The following is a 15,838-nucleotide window of genomic DNA, read 5'->3' on the forward strand; positions in this document are numbered from 1 at the left end:
TGCGGGCGGAAAACTTTGTAGAAACTAATTCGTAATAAAATACACATAACACTATTGCCATGGTAATTTTATCTGTAGAATAGCATGTAATAAACTCTATATATTTGTAACGCAAACCAATTTGATAGACAATCATCACATTTTAATGAGGCATTAGTTGAGAAAAAGTTAGTAAAAAAAAATATTTCTTCTATAATGTTCTTACAGTTTACATCTTTATAATGGTTTGACGTCACAACATGAAATCAAACGTAATCGTTCCTCACTAAAGTATCAGTTTCAGTAATGTTGGTATCAAAATATTGTTCAACAATCTAAATCGTGTTATCGTTTCTAAATTATACATCTAAGTTAGATTATTTTATGAAAATTTTAATCAAACCTCTTGTAAACGCTAACATACGTTTGCAAGATAAACACAGAACGACATAATCCTACAGTTGTGACTAGGTGAAAGTCCGTTTCCCGCTGCATGCAACATTGTCCAGTGTTTATAGAGCATGCAATTTAGTCAATGAAACGGCAAAGGGTAACCCGGAGCGGGGTGCACGACCTCGCCGGAGAGCATTGGGATCACAAAAAGCGGTCCTTGAAAACCAGTTTCGAACATGCATCTTAAATCAACAACAACGTTATTGCGAATATATTGTGTTGATATCATAAAATACAAATTGTGTATTATCCGTTTTTTTATATTCGCCAAAACGATATTCGCCATTAATGTCATATTATTTACATGTTACTTGAGAGTTATCATATTAAACAGCTGATGAAGATAGTACTCAATTTATACGCATTTATTTGTGGGCATAGATTAATGTGACTTTTGTATTTGGTCGGCTTATAGGTACATTTGTGAAACAAGTAGAATTTGTAAGGAGTTGTAAAACAGGCTAAGTATAAAAGTATTATGAACGAATTACATTTAACTGAAGAACCTGTTCAAAGTTACTCAAACTATTGTTTGAATATTTCGAAGATTGTATTTTATTAAAGATCATATTATCATAATAACTAGCTGTATCCGCGGTTTCGCCCGCGTAGAAAACAGTGTTTCACAAAGTCTTTCCCGCGTAAACCCACCAGATTTTTTACATCCACGCGATCTCTTCAACAGTAATCGTTATAATTCAGTCAATTTACATAAAACCATAATGTACTATTAACCTAAACCTTCCTCAGGAATGACACTATCTTTAATTAAAAACTGTACAAAAATCCGTTCGGTAGATTTTGAGAAAATCGATCACATACAGACAGACAGCTTTTGGGGACTTTGTTTTATAACATGTATAGATTTTATATTTCCGGATACAAATAGAAAGAGGTAATAATTTCTAAGTAGACTCTAAAATTTTGTTATTTAATAACAAAATTAAATATTTTTTCCAGTGTTACAACTATGTCGAGCTGAAATATCGGATAAGCAACCGGAGTGGTACTCTGCGAATGTGATTAATGATGGATTCCAACCGAAGCCCATATCAGAACTCTTCTCGACTGAATCATCATTTTCGTCAACGAATCCTATAATAGTGCTGTCAAAATCAAGTGAAATTCCTGATGAAATTTCCCTTCTATCAACGCTAAAACCGCCGACACGTAGTATATCTTCAACACTTGAAGATTTTATAAACAGTCTACCAACATCTACAGTGCCTTCAACGGTAGCAATATCTGAGACGCCATCGTCATCCACGCCGCCAACCTCATCTTCAACGATTGCTGTTCAAGTTCAAACTGAACCTCAGGAGACATCTGCCCCTCCTTTTTTGCCTAATGTTCCTCCTGGGCCGCTTGAAATACAGCTCGTTATACCATTTGTGACTAGAGAGCCCCCGTCGGTGCAACAATCACAAAATGCACAGCTTTCTCAGATGGAACAACCAATTTCTCCGGTGGGTCAATTAGACCTATCCGTTCAGGCACCTATTCAACCATTGATAGTATTTAATCAAAGTACCAGCGGGGTACCTTCACGATCACAGTCGTCGCAGAACCAATCACAACAGATTCGGTTGGAACTGGTCCCTCAAGTGCAAAACTTGCCTGTACTGCCCATATCCAATGTACCAGAGATATCACCACAGCAGATAGTCACCCAGTTGCCAATACAATCGTCAACACCCTCTCCTCAATCAAATTACTTTTTGATTTACCAACAGGCGCCACAGAATATCCAAAATTATCCATTACCCCAACCGTCTGGAGTTAATTCACAAGTTCCAATGATTTCTGCCGTCACTACACAGCCTAGTATACCCCAACCAATACCGACAGTATCACCGCCATCTATTCCTAATTCACCTTCTCAAACAGTGCCGCCTACAGCTTCATCGCCGTCACGAACGACGACATCAGTTCCTTCGTCTCCTCAAACAGTCTCAACAGTTATTAACACTATGCCGGCAACGAGAACCCTGCCTACTACAAGCCCACTTGCTACTGCCAATTGTCAAAACACAGCAAGACCTTTGCTATCAACGGCGACTCCAATACCTAGAACTGAGCCACCACTTTCATTGCTACCATTAAGAATTCGGGTTATAGCTCCAAGCGGTTCGATAACTAATGTAAACATAAACCCGACAACTACAACGAAAAAACCGAAAACACCTCGGACCCGAAAGCCGAAGCCGAAAGCGAGGAAAAATTCATACGATGTTTGTATAGATTCATGTAAGGGACGAAGAGATCCTATATGCGCTGGACCGTTATCACCTGGTCTGATAGATCCGAAGGATTTAAAAGGATTCCCATCGATATGTCATATGGCATGTCACAATTCCTTTAGAAAGGACAGTGAGTATATTTCTTTATCTATAACTAGCGAAACGTCCCGGCTTTGCAATGATAGCAAAGCATAATATATGGCCACATTTTTTACTGTCGTTCCCATCGATATATATGTACTACGTACGTCAATGACTTTACCAAACATTATACACATACTTATACACATAAACCTTCCTCTTCAATCACTCCGTCCAATGGTCAAAACCGTATGAAAATCCGTTCGGTAAGTAGTTTTTTAGTTTATCATGCTCAGAGTTCAGACCGATGCGGCGGAGGGACTTTGTTGTTTATAAAGTGTGTAAAAATATCTTGCTAGAACTAAGGAATTGCAAGAAATAAGTTAATAAACTAGATTTCACTTGGGATAGGACTGGGGAATTTAGAGTTCTGCTCATACAAAAAATATAATATAGGTAGGAGACTATATTAAGGGAGGAGACTTTACATTTCAATCATGTCAATAAGAATTTTTTTTTTGTCATTTACCTCCAACGATGGATAAATTAAACCTAAATAATTAGACCAAATTTTTATCTCTGAAAATTTTATTTTACATACAAATCACTAAAACACATCATTAACACTAACAACCCGATCAAGACCATAAATAACTAGTATTACCACAATAAAATCGCTATAAATATTAACAGAAAACAAACAGTGCGTGTAAACTACAAGTGTAATAACTTAACTATTGATCCAACCGGTTTCGCCTTGCAAATCATTAGTTACAACACCTACTCAGTTACAAAATCAAGTACTTTGACTATTGTGGTCATAAGTTATTGTATACTGTCGGTATACAAAAAACTTGGATTATATTAAATTTTCACTGTTATTGATTCTATTTGGATTGTTTTACCATTTAGTTCTACTTTGAATATAATAAATTTAGAGTCAAGATGTCCTATGATTATGCCGATATCGATGGTCTAGTACGGGACGATAAAATTACTAAATCAAAAACATATTTGTAATTAATATTATATTGCATAAAATAATGAAGGCATAAAACACGTAATAATTATGTAGATACACTACATTTCCGATAAACATTTTAATCAGACATTAATCTATAAATATTCTCAACTAATGAAAACATGGCTAAGATCAATAAACAAATTTTTTACAATTACATTCCAGCATATGAAAAGCTAGTGGACGGACGCTGCGGTAAGCTGCGCACGCGCATACGGACTGTCGACTCTAACACCAAGCTCAAGAGAGACGAACTAATCAAATCGGAATACACATTGGACAACACAGGACCAAAGACTATTTTTCAATTTTCAGGATCCATCAATTAGACTGAGATTAAATAAAACCAATTATCTACTATACGATAGAGATATTGTAAGATTCAAGCTTACCAAAACCTGAGGTAAACCCAACTAAAGGGATCGAAGTAAAAGCAAAATGTCACGTAAATAATTAACTCAAATTCATTTAAAATTTAATGTACTTATTTGCCCTTAGCTGGCGTTAACATGCTTTCTGAGCATAGGGTACGAGTTTATGCAAATATTTTATATCCGCCCGGATAGCGACCACCGTACACAAGGTGTTAAAACCCGCCATAGTGGCCCACGTATGAGTGACGCGTTTCGGGATCAGCCTGTGTATATCCGGTTCCAACAGACCGGCATAATTGTATCGAGTGGTAATCATCAGTCGTCAGTCGACATTCCACTGGACCCCACTCCACTTACCAACAGGTGCAGTGGGGTGACTGTGCTGTATATGTAAAAACAATCCATTAACAATTTTTCTAAAATTTCCAGCGTTACTTTAAGGTTGCCAAGGTAGGTAGGGATAGACCAATATGTTGATGTTTTATCATTGCAATGCAAGGAGTGTATTGAAGTTAAATAAGGATAGATCTTATGATTATTAAATCTAATCCTTATCATGTTTAATGTGCCAGGTGACATCGACGTCGATTGTGTAAGATTATGATCATAGATATAATAAAAGTTTATACAGTGATGCCCATGCACAGGGGATATTTGTCGCTGCCCTAGGCACGCAGTTAAGTCTGTATGCCACGTGGTTGTAACTTCACATTGAGGCCTATAAGGGCCACCCTAGAAATTTCCCATCCTTCCCCTATTTTTCCCACTCTTTACCACGCCATTGCAGTCGCTATGCCACGGGATTCCAGTATTCCATTCGCAGGATTCCCCCGGTGTTGACTGAATGGATGCCCACACACAAAAAAGTCTCCCATATAGAATGCACCATAATGTGAAAAATATTGATTGGCTACTGCAGTCAATATTCCATTTATATCTATGATTAGTATTAATTTAGGTAAAACTTAGATTCGTAAATAGAGCAAATGTTCCACCTAAAGCTATTGAGCAGATGACAGTCATCTTACGGCTTGTATTTTACATGCGTAATGTTTTTGTAAACATGTAGATTTTGTAATATAAGATAATGCGTTTAAAATTTATTTCATATTACGTTATAGTATAAAAATATGTTTTAGACCACAAATTCGATCAACATTTATTTTTATGATGAAAACGTTCATACTTTGTACTTTTAATATTGTGACTTTCTGGTTTATTATACACGACTTTAACGACGAAATACTGTATATAAAAAAAAAATTCTTAGTATAAATGTGCGTAACGAAATAGTGTTTACAAAATATTGTTACGAAACTTTCAGTCTCATCTATTTCTTTTTTGTCTCCTATAATCTACATATTATTTGATACAACAGATGTATTACATAAGACAAATAAAAAAATAATAGATTAGACAGAAAATTACATAACAATGTTTCGTGAAATCTTTTCGTTACGTACATTTATTTAGAGAAATTCTCACGAGTGTTTAATAGAATAGAACAATAGGGCCTGAATTCATCTTTTCCCTTGTGTCAGATAGTGATAGTAAACTTTGTATCAAAAATATATCGCTAAGTAAGTTATTTATAAGGTAAACAATTCCGTCCAAAATTATAATATATTTTATATAATTTCTAAAAACAAAAATTGATAAAGGTCATAATATCATAATAAACCGTATCCATACTAGCTAATTAGCGGGCCAACCTCGCTATGTGCTCGGTGTAGAGACAGCCTAATAGTCATAATAAACGACATCGACAATAACTGCATATAGATCTGATAAATTATTAATTTCGGGCGTTAGACAACAAACAAATCAAAAGATGCCCTTTGTGAGCGTAAAGATCGAAGATAATCTGATGTGTTTTTTTTCGATCGATCTAAAGATATGGATTAATATGGTTTATTAATAACGGCCGGTAAACAGTCATTGAGGCGTTAAATTTTTAATGTTGAGAGAATGTAGCATATTTTTAACGGGTTCTAATTTCTACCAATTGCCAACTTATGATCAACGGAAGATCTACGATTTTAATATGTGTAAAAGATGTATGTGTGAATGGTTAAAATGTATAAATAAAAAATAATTTCGTATAAAGACTTTAATTTGTATATTTTCTAATTTCTAATTAATCAATATTTACAGAAATTATATAAATTCAATCTTAAATGACGCACTTATTTTACATTAACTCTAAATGACATTCATTTTTAATTTTTGTATTTTTATTCATATAAAATGCAATACTATATTTATTCCGCCTATATTTTCATTTTGGGCTTTTAATAGTAATACGTATTGGACAAACTAAAAAAATAAACCAAGTATTTTCTTTATGCAGAAATGAACTTAAAAGAGAAAAAACTAAAAAATCAATAGAATCAGACAACCGACTTATTCAAAAAAATGTACTCTAATACTATTATCATACTACAGAAATTTCAACTTTACTGGTGGGTTTTGATGATTTTCAGCTAAAAGAGTTTTAAGGAAACCCAATAATGTATTGAATACAATAAAAAATAAAATTAGGTACATTAGGTTTAATCAAAATATTTCCTTCAACATCCTTTCCTAGTTTCATAATTATAAAATCTCCTACACAGAATATTTTAAAACCTCTGTTGGAAGTTGCCTTGTTGTTGCGAGCTGCCGCCCTGTTGTTGCCCACCGAACATCATTTGTTGTTGCTGGTGGAACTCCTGTTGCCCCCCTCCTGCCGCGTTGTTACCTTGATTCGGACCTGTGATATAAATCACAAAAAAAACTTGGAATAAATTAAAAAATATAGTATAACCAAAATATGTATCATTAAAGTAGGAAAAGTGCAATGAATAAACATTGGTTTGGCAAATACAAAATTATACAAACGATTTTAATTATTTTTTATGCTAGCTGTACATTACTAGTCATTTAGGTAAACTAGTATATATTTTTTTGTAGTTACGTCTTTTTTAAACCAACTTGTTGCAAACTTTACTTGAAAGTTCAATTTAAAACAGGTCATTGAAAACAATGCTTTTACGTGAGCCAAGTTAAGGACAACAGTTAGTTCAAAAACGCCTGATTTTTTCCTAATAGCAATAGAATTACCATTACCAAAACTGCTAAGGGCTGAATCGACATTGATTTATTATTATAAACATTGAGCTCTGAAGATACATATCAGAGGAACAACATTTTTTTTTAATTTACCAACTAGAAGACTATTTATCCATTAAAAAGAGATGATACTACGGTTTGGAACTTCTATGAGATCTCATCATTCAAAACCTGTCACATGATCAAAATAGTACGTAGAAATTAATTGTAATATTACTCACCGGTCATTCTCATTCTTTTAGCATTATTGGCACCGTGATCGTGGCTATTTTGTTGTACTTGATTTTGTTGTGTCTGAAAATGAAATAAATGAGTTTTTCTCAAAATAAATGTACGTAACGAAATAGTTTTTATGAAATTTTATTGTGATTTTTTTCTGACTACTTTTTTTTTGTCTTAATAAATTCATTATATGGGAATATATTATTTGATATAATGTATGAGTTACTCTTGGTCTCTCGTGGTTCGCCGGCGAGCCAAGACAGCTACATGACATTTGCGTGTGTCACGGGATTATAACCTTATATACTACATAATAAGGTTATTTTTCCGTAACACGCCTAGCTGTCGATGTTTGCCGGCAAACATTCAGCTACCTCACGGGTTAAGACTTGAGTGCTTGGTCAATGAAATTATGTGTCGATAAAATCCTAAGTAGGAATATGCATGGCATATATTATCATGACAGATTCAACCTATCGCCGCATTATTCTAATTGCAGCAAATTTAGATGTCACCTAGTGAAAATATAAAAAAAAAACTTGTATATAAATAACTCATGTAAAAATGATTTCTGTTCACTCTAAAATAGTTATGAGATAATGTGTACTGGTTACAAATAGAGCCATATAAACATTATGCAATATTAATATACAAACGTTCGGCTGTTGCTGTTGGTTCTGTCTCGCTTTCGAGTCGCTCTTATCTTCCTGATCGTCATCGGTTAAGAACTCTCTCTTCGGATAAGGAATGGGACAGCCAGCAAACACGTCCTGTAAAACAATTTTGTATATTTACAAATTAATGCAGCAATAAGTAATCATCGAAATGTTCACATTGATTGTTAAAAGAAACTCACACCTGCGAGTTGGACTCGAACACCGAGGGTTGCGTACAAACTTGTAGGTAAGGTATTAAGTATATATTTTGTAAAATCAAACTTGACAAACTTAACTTTACCGTTCAATCTGTAGACACGGTTATTAAACCAACCGCAAATAATAAATTTGTAATAGTAAATTCCCTTTAGTCAATTCCTTTTTTTTTATCTATACTATTATATAAAGCTGAAGAGTTTGTTTGTTTGTTTGTTTGTTTGTTTGTTTGTTTGTTTGTTTGTTTGTTTGAACGCGCTAATCTCAGGAACTACCGGTCCAAACTGAAAAATTCTTTTTGCGTTGGATAGCCCTTTGTTCGTGGAGTGCTATAGGCTATATATCATCACGCTATACCCAATAGGAGCGGAGCAGTAATGCCTATCTCAGGAACTACCGGTCCAAACTGAAAAATTCTTTTTGCGTTGGATAGCCCTTTGTTCGTGGAGTACTATAGGCTATATATCATCACGCTATACCCAATAGGAGCGGAGCAGTAATGGCTAATCTCAGGAACTACCGGTCCAAACTGAAAAATTCTTTTTGTGTTGAATAGTTCTTTGTTTGTGGAGTGCTCAAAGTTATATATCATCACGCTATGACCAATAGGAGCGGAGCAGTAATGGCTAATCTCAGGAACTACCAGTTTGAACTGAAAAATTCGTTTTGTGTTGGATAGCCCTTTATTTGTGGAGCGCTATAGGCTATATATCATCACGCTATGGCCAATAAGAGCGGAGCAGTAATGGCTAATCACAGGAACTACCGGTTTGAACTGAAAAAATATTTTTGTGTTGGATAGCCCTTTGATCCCGGAGTGCTATAGGCTATATATCATCATGCTATGACCAATAGGAGCGGAGCAGTAATGAAACATGTTGCAAAAACGGGGAAAAATGATTAGTTTTGAGAGCTTCCGTTGCGTGCGCTGCGTAAACGGTTAAAGTTATGCAACAATGATGTATGACGGGATTATTCCTCTTAAAAAGTTCAAAAAAATATATTATAAAACAAAGTCCCCCGCTGCATCTGTCTGCCTGAACGTGTTAAACTCAAAAATACCCAACGTATTAAGATGAAATTTGGTATGGAGACAGTTTGAGACCCTGGGAAGAACATAGGCTCCCGGGAAACTACTACTTTTATAACGGAAAACTTTAGCCTGAAAAACTTTATAACGCGGGCGGAGCCGCGGGCAAAAGCTAGTAGTACATATTTACGGTTTAACATCTTTTCCTTTACACATACTTATCGTAAGACTTTGCTTCTAGCCAAATTTGATGATTATAGGTCAACAGGATGTAAGGAAGTAATAAGTTTTGATTCCCCTCGCATAATATGCAACATAATCAGTTATAATTTTTGATCATGTTGGCATACCAGTATTTTTTCACAGCTATAAGATTAACCACAGACCTAAGTATTAGATATTAATTTCAACTTGATACCTCTACGCGTTCCTATGAAAAAAGGTCTTTATAGACAGGTTTTTTAACCAATTCATTATTAGATTTATATTTTCTTCATAACCCTGACATTTTATGCTATAACTATTGCTTGATCACCTGAGTAGGAAGTGGGTCTTCAGTGAAATAAGGATCTCGCATTGCCTCCTCAGACGTTATTCTTCTGTTAGGATCCATAAGAAGCAATCTTTGCAGCAAACTGAATGCTTTGCTGTCCGGTTTGATTTTATGTCTGTCCATGTATTTACTGAGGGAACAATTCTGGTAACTGAAAGCAAGTAATTTAGAATAATATATAATATGGTGAAAAAATTTACTACATATAGGTGTATTCTAATTTTATTTCTAATCATAGCGGCTTCTAGATATTAATTATTTTAAGTATTAGGGGAGGCACTTTGTTAATCATGATATTTATGAGTTTTTTAATTGGAGGCAAAGTTCTATATCAAGTAAATTGTCATAAAGCTTGATATCTTAAAAAAATATTTGGAAATCAGTCCACAATTTGCGAAGTAATCGCGTAACAAACACACTAAGAAAAACATAATGTCAAATTGAAAGCCTCCCTTTCTGAAATCAGTTAAAAATTTAAATATTAAATAAATTGTATTCTTATGTAGATATGATATATAAAAGTGAATGAGTTACAATATTTTGGATATGGAGACTTTCCAGCCCACACACCCACTACTCTAACTCCTGTAAGCCAGGATCAGCAGTGGCACATATTTTATGACACCAAGCAGTGAAGCTGAACATAACTAATCTGTCTTTATTCCACAAAAAAATTAATCAAATAGAAAGATAGGGAGTATTAGGAGATATTAATTGTCCACTTCCACCAATAGCAAAGCGGGTGATAATAACTATAAACTTTTTAATAAACAAAACTTTAATAAAAGTTACTTACTTAGATCTCTTAAAATCTTTAACTAAGGTAGCATGCTCCGGCATCTTTCTGATGTCTTCCCAGTCTTTCTCTTGAGGGAATCCCATGACATTAAATATCCTGTCCAACTGGTCATGATGGTAAGGGTTGCTTGTCTTTATATCCTCTTGACGACAGTGAAATATTGGTTCTGAAGTTAATAATTCAGCAAATATGCAACCTATTGCCCAGATATCTGAAACGGAAAACTATACTTTAAGGCAAATTACAAAAAATCTTTTGTTAAAAATCACTAAGACTAAGAGAGTATTGTATTAAGATAGACATTGAAAGCATTTAACTGTATTTAAAGATATACCAATAGCTTTAGTGTAATGCCTAGCACCGAGGAGCAGTTCTGGTGCCCTGTACCAGAATGTGACCACCACTGGGTCCAAATCAGCCAGTGGTTTCAGTGGAGCATTAAACAGTCTTGCAAATCCCATGTCAGCAATTTTGACTCTTCCTCGTTCTGGACCTTCACCCATTACAAGGATATTTGCAGGTTTCTAGAAAAATTATTATAATTTTGTATCTTAAAATTCAAAGATATAGTCCAATATTTGTGGGTATGCGATTACTATTTGAAATGGCTTTATCCTAAATAAACTTACTTTTCCAGACCAACTTTGTCATGACCAACCATATTCATACAATGAAGTTTAAATGATTCTTAAACAATGTAAGACAAATAAAACCAATGCTCATTGTTTTCAGGACTTAAATACACATAAACTTTTCTTAATTTATGAACATTATTAAAAAATAATAATAATTACCAAATCTCTATGCAAAACCCAATTTGAATGCAAATAATGAATCCCATCCAATATCTGATAGAGAAGACTCTTGACCATTCCTTTGGGTACCATCACAGATTTCTTGTTGGCCTTCGCAGCTCTGTGGAACTTTATTATATGCCACAAATCGTGTTCCGCATAGTCAAAAAGCAGCCAGACTTTACGGTCCGTATGAGAGAGAAATACTCTTATTAGATTTATCACATTGGGATGTTTGAGCTCTCTTAGTAACTGTAAAAAAGTATTAAATTATTGTTGTCTTTTTTTGCTAACTGTTTCAAGTAGCTGTATACGAATACAACTCGGAATGCTGTGTTACATGGAAATATATTTACAACTGCACAAAGGTTTCAAATTAACAAGTTTCACATAATACTGATTTTGCACGTCCACCATTTACATGCCTTGTTTTATTTCATATTTTAAGTCATTCAAAATTTCAATGATAGTCATTGAACATATTAATACAAAGAATGGAAAAGCACTTTGTTTGTATTGCATAAACCTTTTTTTGAAAAAAAGAATTAATCAGTTTTCTTTCTTGTTTGTGTAATGACACACTGACCCAATGGGGTCAGTTTTAATGTAAACATATTGATATAGCTGCTTAACATATTTGGACCATATATTATTAACTCATGGTATAAAATTAAACAACTCACTGCTATTTCTCTACATGCGGACATCGAAAGACCAGTTCCTTCTATTTGTTTTAGAGCATAATCTTTTGTATCAGAGCCATCTTTTCTCCTCGCCTTATACACATGGCCGTAAGTACCCCGGCCAACCTTACAGCCTTCGTAGTCGAACAAATCTTCCACTTTGGATCTCTCGTTCTGTGTTTTTATTTTAAAATCATAGTCCATCATCACCGGCGCCATTGGTTTGTTGTTTTGGAAATTGTCTCCCATTTTTATCTTTTATGTCAAGTACTTAATCTCTCATGAAAAACTGAATTAGAATCAAAATGAATATAATCACTATGTTTAAGGCAAAATAAATTATAAGAATTACTGTTAATACTAACAAATGCAAAGAGTAAAAAACTTATGATCAGATTAAGGGGATTCCCCTATGTTAAATACTTTTGGATGGGGAATTTACAAATACTTTTTGAATAATATTGTCTTTAGTATCAAATAATATTGTTCTTCATCGAGATATTATATTCATTTCTAAAAAAATAAAACTACACCAAAAAAATCTGCCAATGTCAAAAAACAGAGTCTAACTCTACTGTCAATGTCAATTGAAATTTATATAGTTAGACGAGTTATCAAAAACATATCGATGATCAGTATTTTTTAATTAGTGGTTTGATATTTTAGGCGATTTATTATCTTATATCGATTTAAAACTCAATGATTAGAAAAGATATCAAGATATATAATATTTCTTCCATATTGTATGCTTAACAAATAAAGCAATATCTAGTATCACGCTCCCATAATATACCAGAGAATGGATTCCAGTAAAATTTGGTTTTATAAATTATCTTGTACAAATTTTGTACTTTTCACTAATTCGTATTTTTACTGGAGTTATACTGTAAAGCTAGCTGTACACACATACTAAGCAATATTATTGTATTTTTTTTGCCGTACAAATTAATTTACTTAGTCGCTTAGCAGCTAAATTCATGTGCGCACATTTTATATAGTGGATAAAAAGAAAAGTCCTTACATTGAGTATGGCTTTAATTTTGTGTATTAAAAAAAGGTAATCTAGAAAGAAACGACGGATTAAAGACTGGATGAAAAAAAATAACTGAAATCATTTTCATCGAATAAATGAACTAAGAAACAAAAGAATACTGATAAATACTGGTTTTGCGTGGTAGTAATATTTACAACACTCTTTTTGCTATGGATTATGTTTTCATCGTCTATTTAGAACAAAAAAACACGAACGTCCTCTGCTTTAAAATCTTTTCCTAAACTAAAATATTGCCGCGCGCCCGCACAGGACAATATTATTGACAAGACCTCTGCCTCCACTCGATATTACTTTGACAATACCAGCTTTTCTAAAAATCCACAATAATATTGAACAATAGTGCAGAACGGCAAGCACATACATAATTATATTAGCAACATTTATTTTATTGTGTGTGTGCGGCTAGCAAATAACAAATCAATATAATCCAACATACTACAATATATCGACTAGAATATCGACTATGTGTTAAAAGTGTATCTCATCCCTTTGCACAATTCATTTCCCATCCTTAACCAATCAATAAAATTTACTGTGGTAATCTGTGATTGAAACGGGGGAAAAGTGGATGATGGGAGACGTTTTGATCAGTTTCGTAATTTATTCTAAATACGTTGATAATGTTTTCGTTATAAAATAATCAGTAGCGAGTGTTAAAGACGATTTTACATTATCTAGTGTAATATCAGTGAGATTTATTCAGTCCGTTGTTAGCGTTACTCGTAGATGGTAATACAAAATTTTCTTGTACACAATGGAGAATCAAAATAATGATTATTCTTCCGTTGTTGATACAATTGCTAGTATGTTTGGGGATGTGATAACTAAAGAAGTAATATGCACAATTGTGGAGAGCTTCGAAGGCGATTGTAAGTACTTATATCATTGTAACAAGGCACCTACTTCCTCACACCCCTGCATCAAGGGGCTGTATTGATTTTTCGCCCCAATACACCAGCCCCGGCCGGTACCATATCCTATAAATAGATGCTGTATGAAGTAGACACCGTCGGGGCCTGGGAATCTGCGCTTTGTCGTGCGCGATTCGCCAATTTCGACTTTATCATATTTGGCTGTGGGTTCAATACATTAGTTATCATATCTATACTTTGTTATATATATTTTCAATCAATCGATGTTTTAGTGCATGTATACCTAGATTTTGTATCAAGTACTGTATATTGATATAGGTTCAGTTGCAGTTGGTCAGAGTTATAGACAATACACTTTATTATTATCTGTTTACTTAAGATATACTTGTGTGTAATATAGACATAGATTATTGCCTTTTAAGCTTATCTACTTTATATAGTGATGTGAGTTATTCAAATAGTACATTGTTTGACTATTTATTTATTTTTTGGCAGAGCTTTGTTACTTTTATGTTTTTTTTTTCATGTTACATTCATTTTATAGTGAACCTATCAGTGGACGCTGTCATGAATATTACAAGTGACACTAAGAATGTAAGTCAAAGTGAAGAGGAAGTAACAAGTTCCAGTCAATTACAAGTTGTACAGATTCCAACTACAAGTCAAGATGAAAGTCCCGGTGACTCTAGTCTGGTGGTACCTTCAACATCTTATGCTTCTGCCTCAAACAAAGGGGCTATACCAAAGCAAACCTCAAAGCCAAAGACCGTCAATAACAAAGCAGCCTTCTGGACAGAACAAATCCGTCAAATAATTGCATACCATAACCAAGGTGCCAGAGTCCTGATCATTTTGAGAGGAGCACCTGGTTCGGGAAAAACATTTCTCGCCAAACAGATTATAGAAATGACCATTGGTTCCACTTATCATGCTTACAAAAAACATACATTCAGTACTGATGACTTTTTTGTGACAAGGGGTCAATATCAATATGATAAATCTAGACTGAGTGATGCTCATACATGGAATCAGAATAGAGTTAGAGTGGAGCTATGTAAAGGACTAAGTCCGGTCATTGTGGATAATACTAATATTGAACTATGGGAGATGGAACCATATGTAAGGCAGGGTGTCCAAAATGGTTATTATATTGAAGTAGTAGAACCCAATACTTATTGGGCGAAAAAAGCAAATCAGTTATGTAAGCGTAATGTGCACAATGTTCCATTTGCAACTATCAAAAGAATGTTGGAGAATTATCAGGATAATATATCAGGACTATACTTAATACAAGCATATGGTCTCTTATATCCTGAAAACATGGTTCCACCGGTATTGAGGAATGATCCTCCTCTGAAGGATAATGAAAATGTTGAAGCTGAGGCTGATAAACCAGAAGAAAAAACTAAGATAAAAACTCAAAGTGATCTTACTGAATTTCAAGAAGAGTTTTCTTCTGTGTTAAAGATTCAGGAAACTAGTGCTACTGAAGGATTGACCGAAGCTATTCCACAAGGTGAATGTTTAAATATTAATGAACTAGAGCAAAATTGCATTGCAACCGAGGAAGCACCAGAACAGCTCCAAACAAACATACAGGACAGTAGTCCTGAGGAATTATCTCAGCATGAGATTATAAAACACCAACTTATTAAGGAGGCTCAGAAACATCTAGAAGAAATGCACCAGGTTGAGACAGC

General features: G+C 34.1%; 3 protein-coding genes across 3 annotated transcripts in view; 2 read left to right on the forward strand and 1 right to left on the reverse strand.

The window, feature by feature from the left end:
- Window positions 1-1,385: 1,385 nt before the first annotated feature.
- Window positions 1,386-4,146, forward strand: LOC119189847 (mucin-2-like; the record flags this gene model as incomplete). Its single annotated transcript, XM_037440520.1, has 2 exons — window positions 1,386-2,802; window positions 3,940-4,146. Coding segments are annotated over 2 exons (1,581 nt in total), but the record flags the coding sequence as incomplete, so codon positions are not given.
- Window positions 4,147-6,541: 2,395 nt separating this feature from the next.
- Window positions 6,542-12,486, reverse strand: LOC119189822 (cyclin-dependent kinase 8-like). The gene is made up of 8 exons (XM_037440473.1): window positions 12,213-12,486; window positions 11,530-11,781; window positions 11,070-11,259; window positions 10,733-10,946; window positions 9,919-10,087; window positions 8,138-8,251; window positions 7,481-7,553; window positions 6,542-6,900 (listed from the first exon to the last, which is right to left on the reverse strand). Exons 1-8 carry the CDS (start codon window positions 12,459-12,461, stop codon window positions 6,770-6,772), a joined length of 1,392 nt encoding a protein of 463 aa, XP_037296370.1. The 5' UTR covers window positions 12,462-12,486; the 3' UTR covers window positions 6,542-6,769.
- Window positions 12,487-13,814: 1,328 nt separating this feature from the next.
- LOC119189848 (YLP motif-containing protein 1-like) overlaps window positions 13,815-15,838 on the forward strand; it is a 3,173-nt gene continuing 1,149 nt past the window's right edge. Inside the window, exons 1-2 of the mRNA XM_037440522.1 lie at window positions 13,815-14,135; window positions 14,683-15,827. Of these exons, the coding sequence (XP_037296419.1) occupies window positions 14,021-14,135; window positions 14,683-15,827 (1,260 nt within the window). The 5' untranslated portion in view covers window positions 13,815-14,020. The remainder of the gene's footprint in view (window positions 14,136-14,682; window positions 15,828-15,838) is intronic.

Source organism: Manduca sexta, chromosome 19 (genome assembly GCF_014839805.1).
Source record: "Manduca sexta isolate Smith_Timp_Sample1 chromosome 19, JHU_Msex_v1.0, whole genome shotgun sequence".
Lineage (NCBI taxonomy): Eukaryota > Metazoa > Arthropoda > Insecta > Lepidoptera > Sphingidae > Manduca > Manduca sexta.

Bases quoted from the DNA above. Each gene is read 5' to 3' on its own strand.
- LOC119189822 (XM_037440473.1), bottom strand. From the start codon at position 12,461: ATGGGAGACAATTTCCAAAACAACAAACCAATGGCGCCGGTGATGATG. The intron at 10,947-11,069 runs GTATATCTTTAA...TTTCCGTTTCAG, and splicing joins GCATTACACTAAAGCTATTG to ATATCTGGGCAATAGGTTGC. The intron at 10,088-10,732 runs GTAAGTAACTTT...ACTTGCTTTCAG, and splicing joins AAAGATTTTAAGAGATCTAA to TTACCAGAATTGTTCCCTCA.